The sequence below is a fragment of the Mytilus californianus genome, unplaced genomic scaffold (assembly GCF_021869535.1).
Source record: "Mytilus californianus isolate M0D057914Y unplaced genomic scaffold, xbMytCali1.0.p SCAF_15, whole genome shotgun sequence".
Classification (NCBI taxonomy): Eukaryota; Metazoa; Mollusca; class Bivalvia; order Mytilida; family Mytilidae; genus Mytilus; species Mytilus californianus.
The window spans coordinates 7,764,156-7,781,556 of NW_026262637.1; the positions used below are offsets into that span (position 1 = coordinate 7,764,156).

The window sequence follows — 17,401 nt, forward strand, 5'->3', positions numbered from 1 at the left end:
AGACTCATATACACAATATCAGTGTCATTTATTACTAAGCGAGTTTTGTTTTATTATATATAATGAACTATTTTATATGCTGTCATGTAGTTTATTTGTGAACAATATAAGGAAACTGTACGAACTAATTTAAGTAATTTTGTCCATTAGTTTTGTTCATCTACAATAAACTAATATTAAACTTAACTAAACTTTTCATGAAGTTTTAGTATCAAACTATCTTTATTTTAGGACAGTCCAAGTTATTCTCTTTCAATTCCGCCTGATATATGATGAAATTTTTAGTTCACTCAAAATATTATCGTGACATTAACGGGAAAAATAACATATGTAAATTTTGTAAATATTTCCTTTAGATTTGGCTATCACATCGACAGTTTCATAACAAACTACAAGTATTTAAGGAAGACATTTCTAGATATACAACACAAGTCTTAACCAACTGAATTTGCACAGAACTTAGCAAGTAAGGCAATTTTGAATACGTTTAAAGTAACGGAAGAGACAGTTCTACTTTATATGTTATAATGGTTCTCATAATCTTGCGTTTTAAACCATATTATTAACTATGTCAGTATCTTATTGGAGGAATGAAAAAGCATGTTTATATTTTTTGAAAATGAAAAATAAATCTTCTTTAATCCCTTAGAAATAAAAAAAAACTCCGTTTGTTACGGACACTGCAAAAATTGTCCGAGATATATGAAGCTCACAAGCATAACACTGAAGATATATTTTTTATAACCTAATACTTCAAAATAATTATTCGTTTGCATATACATGTATATCCAATTGATACCAAAACGAGGACCTTGGGTTTACAATTAGATTAAATACATCAAGGATTACTATCAGCTCAAATATTTTAAACGATCAACTGTTTCCATCAATATTGTTGATTTTTAATATTATGATGCTACAGTTAAGCAGGCATGATCATAGAATTTCAGCCATTATTAATTGCTGGAATAAAAATCTTTTAAATATCTTGGTTATGCACACTATATAATGCTTGTTGTGTCCGTTACTATATTTTCATTTGTACTGACTAAATTCTAATAAGAATGTACATTATTTTTATTATGTTAATTATAGTGTTTCAGGTCACAATATACAGAAAAGTAGCATATTGCTTATTTTTGCTATTCTACCTATGAGAATTCCAGCTGTTTAAGACACTTCACATTTTGACCATTTATTTAAGCGTCTTTAAAAATGTCAAAATTACAGTTTAACAGATTTTTAAGGTCAAACATGATTTATATGGAGTTCAACAGCAACACGTCTGAAAATACCAATGTACTAATAAAATACTAATCTCACTGGTATTTAGAAAGCTATTCAAATTAAATTTTGCTTGAGGTTAAAAAACAAAGAAATAAAATAACAAAAATACCGAACTCCAAGGGACATTCGAAACGGAAAGTCCCTTATCAAATGGCAAAATCAAAAGCTCAAACACATCAAACGAATGAAAAACAACTGTCATATTCCTGACTTGGTACAGGCATTTATTAATATAGAAAATGGCGGATTAAATGATTCAATGCCAAATATCAATAACAAAACCCTGGTTGCCAATTCAAATGAAAAAACATGCCAGAGCATCAACTGTGTTTTACAGAGCCTAACGCGGGGACATCGGATAGTCAAACTTATATTCAATCTCATGTACGTTTTCTACATTATTGTGGCATTTTAAATAAGAGCTAAGTGATTTTTTACCTTGTAAACAAAGTTGCAGCAGATAAAAGTGGCAAACACATGTGATCTTATCAGTTAGGAAAAGGATCGATGTAGTGCATAGTATTCCAGAAACATCTTAAAGGTCTTGGACGGTGAACAGCTAATTATTGACACCATTCATTTGGTTCGTCCATGATTGCCTTGATAGAGAACTGGTCCCTCCTGTGCCTTTAATATGCATTTGATATACATTATTTTACTTTTTTAAAAGTTATATGTTGTTCAACTGTCAGATTTACATTTGCAATGCCGGCATGTTATCATCATTTTTTATCCTTTTAGCAACACATACCGAAACAATTCAATTTTGAATAATGCATTTATAAACGATGTCTTTAAGCAACACCATTACCGAAATTAAGTATTTTAGCAGTTTTCGAAGTTTCAGCTTTTTAATAAAAAAAAAAGCCTCGGGCCCACTTATGAAGTTCGGCAAAGAAGTTACTGTTTCTTAAATAATGTATCAATACATAGGCTTATAATTAAATAAAACTTCCGGGAAAGACTTCCTTTTAATTAAACCCCTCTTATTGCCTGCATAAGCATAGACATATTTATAGGGGCTCAAAGAGAAGTCTTGTCCCGCACTCCCTTTCCACCGAAAAGTTTCAACAGTTTTCCCACTGTATACAAAAGATTGAACGAACCAAAGGGTTGCACAGTCATACGTTTGAACCGTACTCTATACTAAAATTTTCACTGAAACTTTTGCAAGTATGAGTCAGTTCAATATCCTGAGCGTATGTTTGATTTTAAATATTAGTGATTATATGGGAAATCCCAAATGATATATTTGGCACACATCCTTGTATGACCTAGTTTTGCACGTTTGTTGTGATTATTTAAAACGTTTCGTTATAAATATATTTCTTTCTTTTTTTGTTCTATTTTTAGAACTCTGTCTATTTCAGTTCTTGAGCAAGATATTTACATATACATACATAAGTACTTGTAAAACCAATTGCAAGTTAGGAAATTTTCAGACACAAATACATGAAACATGAAACATTTTGTAAATTTCATATTTTAGACTGAAATAAGCCAAATAATACTTTAAAACACGCTTGATTATCGAATTATTCATTTTGAAATGTATGAATGTTTTTAACGTATTAGGAATAACATTTCCAGATATGACGGTTTATTCCAAGCTAATGGCTTCTGATGAATATTTTAACACTTTCAATAGCGAAGATTACTCATGTGATCCGAAATGTGATCGTCTTTTAGGAGCTGAGGTTAACTGTTCGTTAAGGAACAACGAATCAGCTTGCAGAAGAAATCAAAATTCTCAATTAGAACTGTCTTTTAGAAATATTACATGTTTGTCAAACCAAAAAAATCTAAAATTTATTCCAGGAGAAGAGTTTAAAAATTTACATTCAGTAAAATATTGTAAAAGGAGGATTTATCGAGTTGTTCATCCGAGGGAACAATTGCAGATTTGTTTTCCTTTTGGAACTCATCCAGAGCGTTCTATCTCCTTTGACAAATGGCCTTCATCGGACTGGTGGCCAAACGAACTTATAAACGCCGGTTTTTTTTCGTTGGGTGATGGCTTGAAACTGCAGTGTCATTCTTGTGGAATTCGTACAGATTTGCGAGAATGGAGCACAACAGATAGAGCCCTAGATAAGCACGCATCACTTAATCCAGAATGTGAATTCCTAAACAGTTTTGGTTACTTTAACTCTCTAACAACATGTACACACGGTACAAAAAATGTGAAGCAAGAGAATGCCAGAGACGATGTCACCGATTCGCTTCGTTTCTCAAAGGATTTAAAAATTTTGAACGAAGTACCAATTTCACATACCTCCAAGAATAGCTGTTTACAGCCACCGAAAGGAGTCATTTTTAAGTATCAAAGCTATTCCGATCAGGATGTTCGCATGGAAAGTTTCAATAAATGGAGTTTTGGAAAAAAGCAAAATCCCAAAGCTTTGTCAGTGAGTGGATATTTCTATACTGGAGAGGGTGATATTGTTCGTTGTTTCTGTTGTGACTTGGGATTGGCTGAATGGGACGAATCAGATGATCCATGGACAGAACACGCACGACACAGTCCGAAATGTTGGTTTCTTCTCCATGAGAAGGGGAAAGATTTTATAGAAAAGATCCAGTCTGAATGGCGTAAGGTATGCATTATAAAGACATGTTGACGTTAAGAACGGTTTTTGTATGTAAAATGAATTAATATTTTAGGTTCTACAGTTTTGTCTTGTTTGACATAATATATTTCACGGCTTACTGAATATTTCTGTCACAACACTTAACTATAGACTGATTGAAAGGGAAGAATGGTTTAAATTTTTCCTATGATTAAACCTTTTAAATAATTTAGTAAAAGATATGCACTACAAGTCATATTACTTCAAAGTAAAATATAATATTTGTGAAAGTCTATAAAGTTTTTTGCAAGAAAGTAAATGTCTAGTAGAAACTGACCAAATTTGACCCAAAACAAAAGATGCAATTACCTTTTACAGATATATAATCCTAAACATGCAGCATATGATGACAAACTATCTAGAATGGCTACCTTTGAAGGAGTTTGGCGGGGTGATATTGAACAGACAGCAGAGGTTCTGGCTGATTCCGGTTTCTTTTATGAAGGTAATTCCTAATTAGATTTCTAGTGATAGTTGATATAAAAATTAGGAGATGTGGTATGATTGCCAATGAGACAACTATCCACCAAAGTTCAAATGAAGTGGATGTAAGCAATTATAGGCAACCGTACGGCCTTCAACAATGAGAAAAACACATGTAGCGTATAGTCGGCTATAAAAGGCCCACACATGAAATATATGAAACAATTCAATTGAGAAAACTAAAGGCCTTATTTAAAACAAAACAATTTAGAAAAACAAGTATGCCAGACATGAACCAACGACAACCGCTGAACTACAGGCACCTAAAGTATGTGGCGGCGTTAAACATGTTTGTGAGCGCTCAACCCCCCCCCCCCCCCCTAACCTGGGACAGTGGCAGGATATTTATTTATCCCTAACAACAAAACGACACAAAGTACATATCTGAGAGTACTCGCAGATACTGACAGCTAGTTCAAAACCAATAACAACTAATAACAGAAATCATGTATCTAAGCCTGTTACACAATTCTCTCTCTCTCTCTCTCTCTCTCTCTCTCTCTCTCTCTCTCTCTCTCTCTCTCTCTCTCTCTCTCTCTCTCTCTCTCATGTATTAGTTAGGAATACAAAAATATGTTACGCCACAAATATAAACACCCCTTCTCCCCCCAAAAAAGAATAAAAATGAATAAATAAATAAAATTAAAAAAATGATATAAAGTTTAAATCTATTTTAAAATACAAAACGACAAACAGTGTTATTACCTAGCTGATGTCTTTAAAGACTTAACCTAGCTAGAAGTCAATCACCTTGTAACACCTACCTTGTGATAGACAAATTACTAAGCTGACAACGAACCGTATGTTCATTTCGAAACTTATTTCTCTTCAGTGATGCTAGGTACCTAATATTGAAACAACTATCCCAAATAACTACACCCTTTAATGGCACCTTAAAATGGTGCCAAAGCATGATAAAGAGGCAACTTGTTTGTACCCAAAACAAATAAATCACCATTAAAGATTAACCACGAATAAAGTGTATGTAATCAGGTTTCGTGTAATTTGATATAAAAATCTTGACTAATCTAAATTGTTCCAATTTAGTTTGACATTTCAGAACATGTGCCTTTGCATTTAAGACGCCTTCAATGTTACTTTTACATTGAACTGAAAAAGGCTCAACTATCTAGTGTACTTTCTTCTATAGGCGAAGAAGACACTGTACGTTGTCATTATTGTGATGGAGGACTACGTAACTGGGAACCAGGAGACATCCCATGGGAGGAGCATGCGCGATGGTTTCCATTCTGTAAATTTGTCATCAAAATGAAAGGCAGAGAATATATAGACGAAATTAAAGCTAAATATGAGGTCAGAATTAACATATGATCAACATAAAAAAATGTCCCTGTAGTTTGTGGTCAGCTTTAGTACAGTGATAATGTCAGGGAAATAATTCAAAGATGCCTTACTATGCTAGCGGTTTTTTTCTTAGTAAAAGGAAGATATATTTTGACGAAAATTCAAATCAGCTTAAAATGTTAGAATTAGATTGGTTTCTGTTTCCGATTATTTACATGTTACTATATTTACACAGGAAACAAAAATGACTTTTTGAAGCACAGTATGAATGATGTTCCACTTATAGTTTATTTTACTTAGACATACAGTTAGTCATATTATTTCCCAATTGTCAAGTTTAAAATATAAGTAATAGTTTTACTATTGTCAATTTCTTGGTAGACTGCCGCTCAAAAAGAAACACAGGAACCCAATACTGAAACTTGTAAGTCATTTATCATATATATCATATATAATTTTTCGTTATTTTCATCGTTGGGTTGATGACTCGTTTTTTCGTTTGTCCCAAGTTTCCTTTTATTGCGATTTCCAGTATTTATCTCATGACGATTTTCAATTGACTCGCGCAACATCATTACTTTGGACGAAACCTCAAATCTCCGTCCATAGAATCCTAAAGCGACCATCCAAGAATAATAAATCAATTGCAGCAGACAACACCCACATTTGATACTACTTATCATGACAGTAGCTTGTTTATTTTAATAACCTGAATAGTTATAGATTACTCAAGCAATCGATGGTTTGATGCTTGTGAAAGTTAATCCTGTAACAATCAGGATTTCTATATTTTCATATAAAAAGCTGGATTATGAAATGATTAACATATAATAATAAGTTTGTAATATATGTTTGGAGAAAGTTAAAGCCAACACAATGTCATATTTCTGTTGATTTAAAAACGATTTAGTAATGTTTGATGAATGGTAGTTTATATATAGACTAATATACATAAAGGGGATGTTGCACGATTACCACGTTCAACCGAAGTCCAAATGATAACTACAGGTCACTGTACTTCCTTCAGCAATGAGCAGAACAAATACCGCATAGAAAGCTTTTAAATCCTAAGATGACACAATACGAAACAGACAAAACTAACGATTTGATTTATACTGACATAATAAACGGAAGCTTTTATGACAAACTGTAACCAACGACAATAGCTGAATGGGTTACCTTCTACTAGCTTGGGAAAGAAACATGAAGAATCCATGTTATAACATCAAAACACAATAATATATTGTTCAAATCAGTTGAAAAGGGGCCGACTCATCAGATTTCAGCTAGCCACAAAATTATGTACCACAAACGTTAAGACAAAGGATAAAAAGTATAGATCTACGAGTACTCACAGGTACTGAAAGCCGGTTCAAAGCCCAAATTGTACAAATGAATAAACGATGTTTTTTTTCAGATTTAAATATCAATCAGTACTCATCCAACGAATAAAATATACATTCCATGAAAGCTTGTTGTCTGTCTTTTGCAGCAATTCGAAACGGAGCGATCGTCAAATCTATTCTTGATATGGGATTTCAAATGAAAGATATTATATACGCAGCTAATGAGTACACAAAACATGAAGGTAGCCAAAATATTTATATATACACAGAGAATATTTTATGGCTTTTTCAATATCACATCCGTATCAACCCGAGACATCAATATAATCCCAAGAGCTCTGCTCTGGATTATATTGGTTGGGGGTTGATACGGTGTGTGATATTGAAAAAGCCATATCATATAGAATTTATTATAAATAGATGGTTTTTTCTTTTCACGTGACATGACGTAATATAAATATATATTTTTATTATATAGCCACAACAATCCCATGACATCAAACAAGGAAAAATACAGTTTATATAATTATTAGCATGTCACGTATTTTAGTGAACGTCGATGGGACACAAATTCAACTTTATATTCACATAAAAATATATACCCTGTCGGCGCACCCGGTCTCGTTTCGTTTTGAGTTCACACTATTCTCTCAATTTGTTTTGCTGTAAGCGTAAAATCGTTAACGGAGAGAAAAAGCTCATACTGTACAATAAATTTGAGGCAACAGTAGTTTAGCAACGGTGTTAAAATTTAGGAGATACAAATCAATGTGAAAACAAAATGTTAGGGAATCGCATAAACTCCAAAGTGTGTAGGTAAAGGTAGTACCTTTAGTAAGCTTGCTTGCTAGCTGAACCATGAAATCATTATTAACTACGGTACTACCATCCTTTTGGCGGAGTCAATAATTCAACAGAGAACCAATCAAAAGTAAGGCAGTATATAACCATTTACAAGTCAGTTTAAAAAATATATGTTTTCAATCTTAATTTAAAATCTAGTGTCAATTATAACCTAATTCACAAGCATGGTGTAGGTGTGTTTGATTTGTCAATTTCATTTTAATTAATTACCTTTGTTCATTTAAAACTAGACAATTTACATGTGTATTTCTATACTTTGAGTGACATGCATTTTTATTCTGAAAAAAACACATTCCCGGATTTTCATGTGCATTTTTTTCATCTCTGCAAAAGATGATAAAATAAAAATCTTAATTTTATTTCATACTGTCCACTAAGATACACTGTTTAAATCACCTATGTTTGTGTGTTATTTATTGTCCCGCTATTGTTCATATCAATCAAAACAATACAATGCCATTGATTCATGAGCATGGTGAACGAATCTCAAAGATTTTACCCAACTAATTTTGCTTTTACGACTACTGTAGCACTCTCCGCGAAAAAAACCCCACACACATCAAAATCAGAGGTAATGATGCTTTCACAATGGTTATATACTGTTCCTACTTTTGATTGGTTCTCTGTTATACTATTGACTCCGCCCAAAGGCGTGTAGTATCTGAGCTAATAATCATTTCATGGTTCAGCTAGCAAGCAAGCTAAACAAAGATGCTACCTTTAACTTACACACCCAAGTCCATGAGCTGTAAGCATAGAATCAATCAAGTCTTATAGGTTTTCAACATATGTATGGAGGAAAAACATCGGACACCTTCTAAAAATGTTTACTTAACATTTAGCAAAAGTGAAAATATATATAATAAAACAGAAGTTCATTCCCTATTTTCCTACAAATCTTTGAATACTGGTCCATGCCATCACAATAACACAATACTGTATGAAAAGGTAATTGTTGAGGGAGGGGGGGGGGCACTTTTATTAGTCATTGTAGAATAGTTGGCGATTTCTACTGCATTGAGGGATTTGCATGTAACAGGAACTATTAGTGTATCGATTTAAACAAAAAACACCATTGTAAACCAGAAGAAATAAAATAAATAATTTGACATTGCAATAATTTGTCCCTCCTTAGTTTCATATGAATTCAGAGTACAATATCAACAAAGCCTATCCAAGTGTGAGCAACACCTAAGTAGTTCTACATTTAAATTGAGAGTTAGAAAAATCATGACGAAACAAAATAAACTGAGCAATTCAAAGTCTGATAATTTCATGACTGAGATCGAAACTGGGTGCATTTACTTTGTACAAGTTTTTTATAGATAGAAAACATGTGACTCTTCTTGTTGTTTACATAATCATATATTATTTCAGACATGTTTACAACTATATTTTGTTTTGAAATCGTTGTAGGAAACATTCATTACAATGCTGAAGACCTGTTAAGAATTTTAATAGATAGACATGAAACAGAAAAGTTAAAACAACAGTTTGGAGGTAAATTATCACAAATTTCTTTCAAAATATTTGATTTCAGCACTCCTTTAAAAAGATCTATGATTTAAAAAAAAAATGTATAGTTTGTGAACACCCTGGAAAAATTGAATACTCAATCAGAAGAAATTTCCGTTTTATTGACGCAAAATTGACTATTTTCTTATTACCGACTTTTAACTCCGGATTATATAATTTTGGACAGGTTAACTACCTTGCAGTAGGACATTCTGGTACTCGGTCAAGTAAGAGCAACTTGGAGAAGCAAAATCAAGCATAATATCGGTGCAATTTGACGCCAAACTTTGAATTACTTTAGGGAACATAATGTATTTAGCGGAGCGTTATGAAATAATGCAAGCCTCTTTTAATTCTTCATGAGAAACTTCTTTACGAATATGATTACATAGCAATTGAAAACAGCTATATTGTTTTCTTGTTATATTTGAACTTGTACTAGTATTTTAATCGTTGCTGTATAACGTTTTAAAAAGGAAACATTTCCTCATTTCGTTTTATTTAAATTGATACTTTCCTATATTACAGCATTGTCAATCGATGAAAATCAAAACAAAGAAGGTACGTTAATCGTTAATATATGGCTGAAAAGTCACCTGTACACACTATAAATAAACGTGTAAAATATAGAAAAAGATAACAGACAAACAATCAAGCAAGCAAATACATATATAACTAAATATGGACAATGCTCCCCCCCACCCCCGTTTCTGCTCTGCCATATGCATGAGTATGGTTCCACATATTTTAGATTTGACAAACAGTGATGTTGGCATTTAACTTTAAATTGTTACGCTGTCTGTTAGACACAAATGATGCCCCTACCTGACCATAGGAAAGCACACCTCCATTATGTGTATGAACATCCTACATTAAAGCTGTAGCTCCAACACTGTAGGAGGAGATAGCCGGACAAACCTTGATCTCTTTATGCAGCTAGTACCAAAAAAAAAAAAGACTAAGTCGAACTACCTGTCATTTTCAGAGTATTTAAAAGAAATCAAAATCATGTGGCCATGCACACCTCCATTATGTTTATGAACATCCTACAACATATTAAAGTTGTACCTCCAAAACTGTAGGATGAGATAGCTGGACAAACAATGTATCCTAATTCTAATGGACGGACGGACGGACGGACGGACGGACAAACGGACAGACGAACGGACAGGGGTAAATTAATATGCCTCTTGCCATTTTGTCGCAGGGGCATAATAAAAGGACAACCGTCAATTTGAAAACGCACTTATAGCATGAGAACAACATACATTGAAGGAGCTTTTCAGTAAAATTTGAAACTCATTCGCAATACTACAAGGCAATACAATTAACAGAAACGAAACCTAATGGATGTAAAAAAAAAAAAAAAAACACTCCAAGCAACAGAACCAAAACAAAATAATATAGATGACTTTAAATTTACATTAATCACAACACAACAAAACAAAACAAAAGTAATAAACTACAACAAAAATTCAACAATGAAATAATACAACCGACCAACCGAAACAATAGAAATGTAATTAGCACTAAACTGAGCCAAACAAATGAGATAAATGGGAAAAACCGAATGCAGTACAGCAGGTTATCCGAAACAGTAACGAGGAACTTTAAAAAATATATAAGGAACAGTTTAAGATATAATATTGACATCAACATTGATACGATTATTAAGGATTAATTCTATGAGTGAATTGGTCATTTCATACTATACCAAAGAACTTTTGTCATAGTGGTACATATCATGGTCTTTCCAAGACAGAGTTAGCTTTTCTGTGCATTAAAACGAGTCCCCACGTCTGACATAAGTAACAAAAGCAAAAACAATTTTGACCAGTGTGATATCTACAATTTAATCAGACCAAAAACTCAGACACTTTGTTAAGTTAACGACAAGAAACAACATACATCTGATATTATTAACGAGTTCACGCGGAACAATTTCAAATGAATATAAAAGAAACGAACACAAAACAACTTTAATTTACTAAGATTCTCGATATTAGTCAATAGTTAAATTTGTTAAACCTTTTATGACAGCAGTTGAATACAGATGGACAAAAATAGAGAAAAAAATCTAAACAAACACAAGCATAGAGTATAAATATATATATCTGTGGAGCAATTTTTATTCTGTACTAGTCAACAAGAAACAAAAGATCCGAGACAATGCATGTTCAATATCAAATGAAATTTGATATACGGGACTCAGATAAAACATTGCACAATTAGTCTAATGTTTGAAGAGTGTTGTTTTCTCAGCAACACCATCATTGTAATGCAAATACAAACACTTTTTTTTGCGCAATTATTGATTTTAATTTTGTCTTTTTTTCACTCAAAAATGTGTTTAAAATTGAGACATGAAATATAATTAAATTGCCATCAATTTGTGCAAATTAAGTTGACCCTTTTGTGCATTGAGACAACGATATATATTAATCATCTCCTACGTGCTGTCGATACGTATATTTGGCATTACAAAAGATCATGTTTTCTCTTACTGTTAATCACGTCTTGACTTTAAATCTATTTGATGTTGGATGTGAACTGATTGACATTTAATCTTAGATACATACTATTTTTATTAGTTGTTATATATTTTGAACTAGCTTTCATTAACTGTGCGTACTCTTAGATCTGTACTTTGTGTCTCTAGTGTTTTGGTTGTTTTTGCTTTGTATCGATATGAAAAGTTAAGGCCTTTTTAACTGATTTTTATAGTTTGTTCTTATGTTGTGCTGTTACACAACTGTCCCAGGTTAAGGCAGGGTTGAGCGCCCTCAAACATGCTTAACCCCGCTACATTATGTAGTATGTGCCTGTCCCAAATCAGGAGCCTGTAATTTAGTGGTTGTAGTTTGTTGCTGTATATCATATTCGTGTTTCGTTTATTGATTAGTACCGACACCGTGCAAGAACCTAATGGGTAGTCAAGGTCGTAACCCCCCACCTCTCCCCCTTTTCATCGTCATATTGTTTTGTAAATAAATAAGACTGTTTTTTCGTTTAAATTGTTTTGGGGGCTTCAAGTTGCTATTTTGCTTATTGTTAAAGGCCAATAAGTGACCCCTATTTCTTAAAATCAGCGTCATTTGATCTCTGGTAGGGAATTGTCTCATTGGCAATCATACCATATCTTTTTATATACTTGTATTCTTTTTTTGAATAATTTGCGTGGAATGTTTTCATTGGAAACTGTTTTTCCTTTTTGTAATATTTTCTGATAAATTTGGCCTTAAACTTGAATTTGTTACTTTTGTTAAACTGGTATATAGTTGAACATGACTTTACGACTAGCAATACAAAAGCAGGGAAAATTGATAAAAGTATGAATGATGAAATTTACATTTCTTCCAAAATAGTATGTTTGTACCAGCGGTATGAAAATCATTTCCAGTTTCACTTTTATCAGAAATAAAAAATTAAAACAATTATTAGAATTTTTTGTATTCGGTATTAGTATTAAAACATTGATTTGTACATACATCAGGCCGTTAGTTTTCTTGTTTGAACTGGTTTTCATTTGTCATTGCGGGGCCCTTTTATATTGTGTTGTTATGTTGTGTTGGTTTTCTATGTTGTGTTTTGTGTACTGTTCTTTGTCTGTTGTCTTTTTCTTATTATCCATGGTGTTGTCAGTTTATTTTTGACTTATGAGTTTGAATGTTCCTTTGGTATCCTTCGCCTTTCTATTTATAGCGCACTATGTGGTGTGGATTTTGCTCATTATTGAAGGCTGTACGGTGACCTACAGTTGTTAACTTCTATGTCATTTGATCTCTGTTAGGAGTGTTGTCTCATTGGCATTTTATACCGCATCTTCTTATTTTTATTATAAGAGATTGAGCAGGATTTTTATAGAATTCAAACATCAAGATAAAATGAAAATTCCTTATAAAATGAATTAACATCAAAACTTCTTATAGATCCAGAGAAAGTCAGAGAAGTCAACAAAGAGCTGAAGAAAAACATGATGTGCATTAGATGTGAAAAAAATACCAAGTCAATATTGTTTGTTGAGTGTGGACACAGAGTAACTTGTGAAACCTGTGCGAACGATGTAGATTTTTGTCCATACTGCGACGTTAAAATCAAAACCAGATTGAAAACCTATCTTTCATAGCATTAAATAATAATTAGTTATAATCTTAGGTTTAATAAATTTATATCAATTGTTAGAACAAAATTCAGTCAGAGTTTGTATACAGATACAAAATAAATTCCTTATATATAACTCCATCTAATAGTTGTTCATCACATCAAACATGGTTGGAAATTAAAAAAAGTATCATATAATATTTACATACTTTTAATTGAAAATGTAAATTTATATAGAAAATAATGGATGAACTGTAATTTGAAAAATCAGTATCTTTTATGCATTATTATGTTAACAAATGTTACAATGTACTTTGTAAAGTATTTAATACATACACAAATATCAAATATACATGTCACTTATCTTTCCTAAGCTAAATATAGAAAAATACTGATAGCATTAATTTTGTAAAAAACATACTTCTTAAAGACAAAAATATTAATGAACTCTCAGTCGGGCAATTCCAGTGCATATCTAAAAGGGATGCTTATAAAATAACATGTAGTATCTTTATGGTAATGTTTAAACAAAGCCCCGCAACACTAATCATAAACTGTATTTTCACTGATGGTGAATAACAAAAATATGTTAGATAAATTTCATATAACTCCCTGAATGTATCCACAGATCTGTCTAAGTGTAAAATCTTTATGTCATTAAAACTCTATCTAAGAAGTATTGAAGTCACTAGAAAATGCGCCCGATGTAGTGATTGATGACGAAAACGACACTTCCTGTCCTGTAGTGTGAGGAAAAGGCGGTAACGTACACGGATGATATGTTTCAATGCGTAAACTGCAACCACAAAATGTCAACTTAACGCAATTACCATACACTACATGGCTACATGGAATCAATACATGTGTGATTAATTTTTGTCTGCAAATGTAAAATTTTAACTTCGACTTCAGCTCCATGTTTTCTTTTTTCAGTTCCAGTACCCCTAAAATAAGAGTTACATAGTACCATATATGAGTAGTTAAAAAATTACAAAATGCTTATCATACAGAACTAATACAAGTTATAAGCTCCAAACGATATTATAGAAAAATTCAGATCGAATAATCACGTCCATAATAAATGTGCAAATGCACCTGTCTTATGCTGAAGACCTTATCTTAATGTTAATTGTTAGATTGTTGTTTCATTTAACATTATTATCTTATTTCCTTTTATACATACTTATTTTCCTTGAAAGTCTAAATGTAGCATTATATATACATTACACTTAAATGATATGTTGTCAAATTACCAATGATGCAATTATCGACCTTTGGACCAAAAGACAAGGATATGAACAAGTATAGGTTAGGCGTTGGTCCTACTTTGACATCACTTATGTATAATATCTGTTGATCTATAAAAGTAAATTCATTCTTGTATGATAACATTTGATAGTTTATATGATTTAGCAAAATATGCCAGTTATAATTTACATATGCAATACACTTCAGCATTACTTTTGATCAGTATTTTAATTTTCAAATGTTCTTATTTGAAAAAATTGATAGGATTTTTATACTAACGTGAGTGTGTAATTTCGTAGGGCGAAGCATTGTCAATCCTATTGCACTGGTTGGACAGTTCCCCAACTGATCTTGATTGGCTGGCTAAGTTATCTGTGGCATGTATGGGTTTGGAGTCAAGCTCATCATTTCTTGTCATTGATTGTGTCGTGCCTCCAACTATATCACTAGTCCACGTTATTGCCATTCCTGCAGAAATATAAATATAATTTCATTTTATTTATGAATTTTTTATGTTATTTACTTCTTCTGTAAAGAAAAAAGATTCTTGGGAATATTTTTTTCAAACCCGATGTTAGTATTAGACATGATGGAGTTTTTTTTTTGTTCACCTATACGTGTACTGGATAGTGATTAACCCAAGAATATGTAACAAAGAACAGATATTGCTTAGGAAACTCTCTCAGGCAAAGTTGGCCTATAATGGATTTTGCTAATCCTTTTGGGTGCATATTGGTCAGATAGTTCTCCGTGTGTTGATGTACTTGTACATCATTGGCTTTCAAATATGGTGTGTTAGCGTTCCCGGTGAGGGTAAATCCAGAAAAGCACTTCAGACGCACACTATTTACAAAGTGTTAATCCTATATAGCAACACTACAAGGTACATTAACATCATCTATGGCACACATAATGAGATGGTCGTTGATTGATTAATTATTGGGTGTTTAACGTCCAGTTACAAATATTTCATACGTTTTCAGGACGGGACCACAAAAAAATAATAATAACCAAATTAGGTCCTGTAATAGAGGTCGTCCGGGATGAAGGTTAGGGAAATTTGGACTACAACTGGAAAATGAGGATATATTGAATAGGGACATAAAGTGTGCTTTTCTAACAGGCCCCCTCAAAGAACCTACGGACCCCTCAAAGAGTTTTCGCAAGCGTTCTTAAAATGCTCAGAGCGTGGCACTCTATTTACATGAGGCATCGGATTTAAACGCTCTATTCTGACTGGACGTGGCTGCGAAGTTGTACATCCCGGACAGCCAAACGGTCCCCTCCTATTTGACAACGTTTGTTTTCCCCAGTCACCCTCGGAGGAGATGGTTGGTGATGATAAAACCACGAAAACCAAATATATACCTTTACATTAAGTTAAAAGAATCTAAAAATGACTCTTAGCTTTTTCAATGACATCTGGCATTTTCTTTGAGGAGAACAACGGTGCTTATCTGCCTAAGTTTAAGTTAATGAAAATAAAGCATTAAAGAAATATGGTCACTGCATTTATTTCATGAAAGGGTCTTTTTCAAATGTCTCTTCATTTTGACGACAACTCACAATGATAGTTTCTCGTGTGTTCTTTGTGGTTTTTACTACATTATGCCATATATCTGAATATTAAATTAGTTTTAAATGTTTACACAAAACGATGTTGAATAAAACACTTCAATAATTTTCTTTTCGTTAAACTGAATACGAAAGAAACTCTTAACAATATTATTGTAAAGGGACAGAGAGCTATGTGTTCCGATTTTTGAATTTTAGTTCATTTATATGTTTTGGAGTTTAGTATGACGTCCATTTTCACTTAACTAGTACACATTTTTGTTTAGGGGCCAGCTGAAGCCCGCCTCCGGGTGCGGGAATTTCTCGCCGTGTTGAAGACCCATTGGAGGCCTTCGGCTGTTTTCTACTCTTTGGTCGGGTTGTTGTCTCTTTGACACGTTCCCGATTCCATTCTCAATTTTATATTGTACAAATACTTATTTTAAGAATAAATAACTTACTACTTAGCAACGAGTTGACAAAAATTCCTGATTATAAGTTTCAAAACACCATGTACTTTAATTCCATCCAAGTACAGAAATGTGTTCACTGAATACTTTATAATATTAAGTTGTTGGTTAACGGAAATAAGAACAGTCATCGAGCTAACATCAGTTTGAAATGAATAATATATTTGGTTAACGCAACGGAAGTGCATTGCTATAAATGGCCGATTTGGTTAACACAAATTCAAGAAAGAGAGAAATAGGAATTTACTTTATACATTACTTACATATTTACCATTTGAACTTAAAAAGTAGAAAAAGTACAACAACAATTTAAATGTTTAATCCGCGATTCCAGTAACAGTCTTAATCCAAAACACCCTATGGAAAAATACAAGTTCATTTCCGAGTATTTTGTCTTGAACTCCACCTATTTGTTAACCATGTTTTACTTTTCGAAAAAAACCCCGGAAATAATAGTTTAGAGCACGAAATCGCATAGAATTCCAGCATCTTGCATTAGAAAAGTAGAGATGGGAGGGTTATTTCTGGATTTGTTAAATGAGATGAGCATGAAATACACACTAGTATTCCTTGCATTATATACATTATAGTCTTATAC

General features: G+C 32.6%; 1 protein-coding gene across 1 annotated transcript; it reads left to right on the forward strand.

The window, feature by feature from the left end:
- The first annotated feature begins 339 nt into the window (after nucleotides 1–339).
- Nucleotides 340–13,727, forward strand: LOC127725314 (baculoviral IAP repeat-containing protein 7-A-like). Its single transcript, XM_052232242.1, has 9 exons — nucleotides 340–466; nucleotides 2,863–3,884; nucleotides 4,236–4,362; nucleotides 5,551–5,714; nucleotides 6,087–6,129; nucleotides 7,198–7,293; nucleotides 9,332–9,415; nucleotides 9,959–9,991; nucleotides 13,360–13,727. Exons 2-9 carry the CDS (start codon nucleotides 2,880–2,882, stop codon nucleotides 13,554–13,556), a joined length of 1,749 nt encoding a protein of 582 aa, XP_052088202.1. The 5' UTR covers nucleotides 340–466; nucleotides 2,863–2,879; the 3' UTR covers nucleotides 13,557–13,727.
- Nucleotides 13,728–17,401: the final 3,674 nt, after the last annotated feature.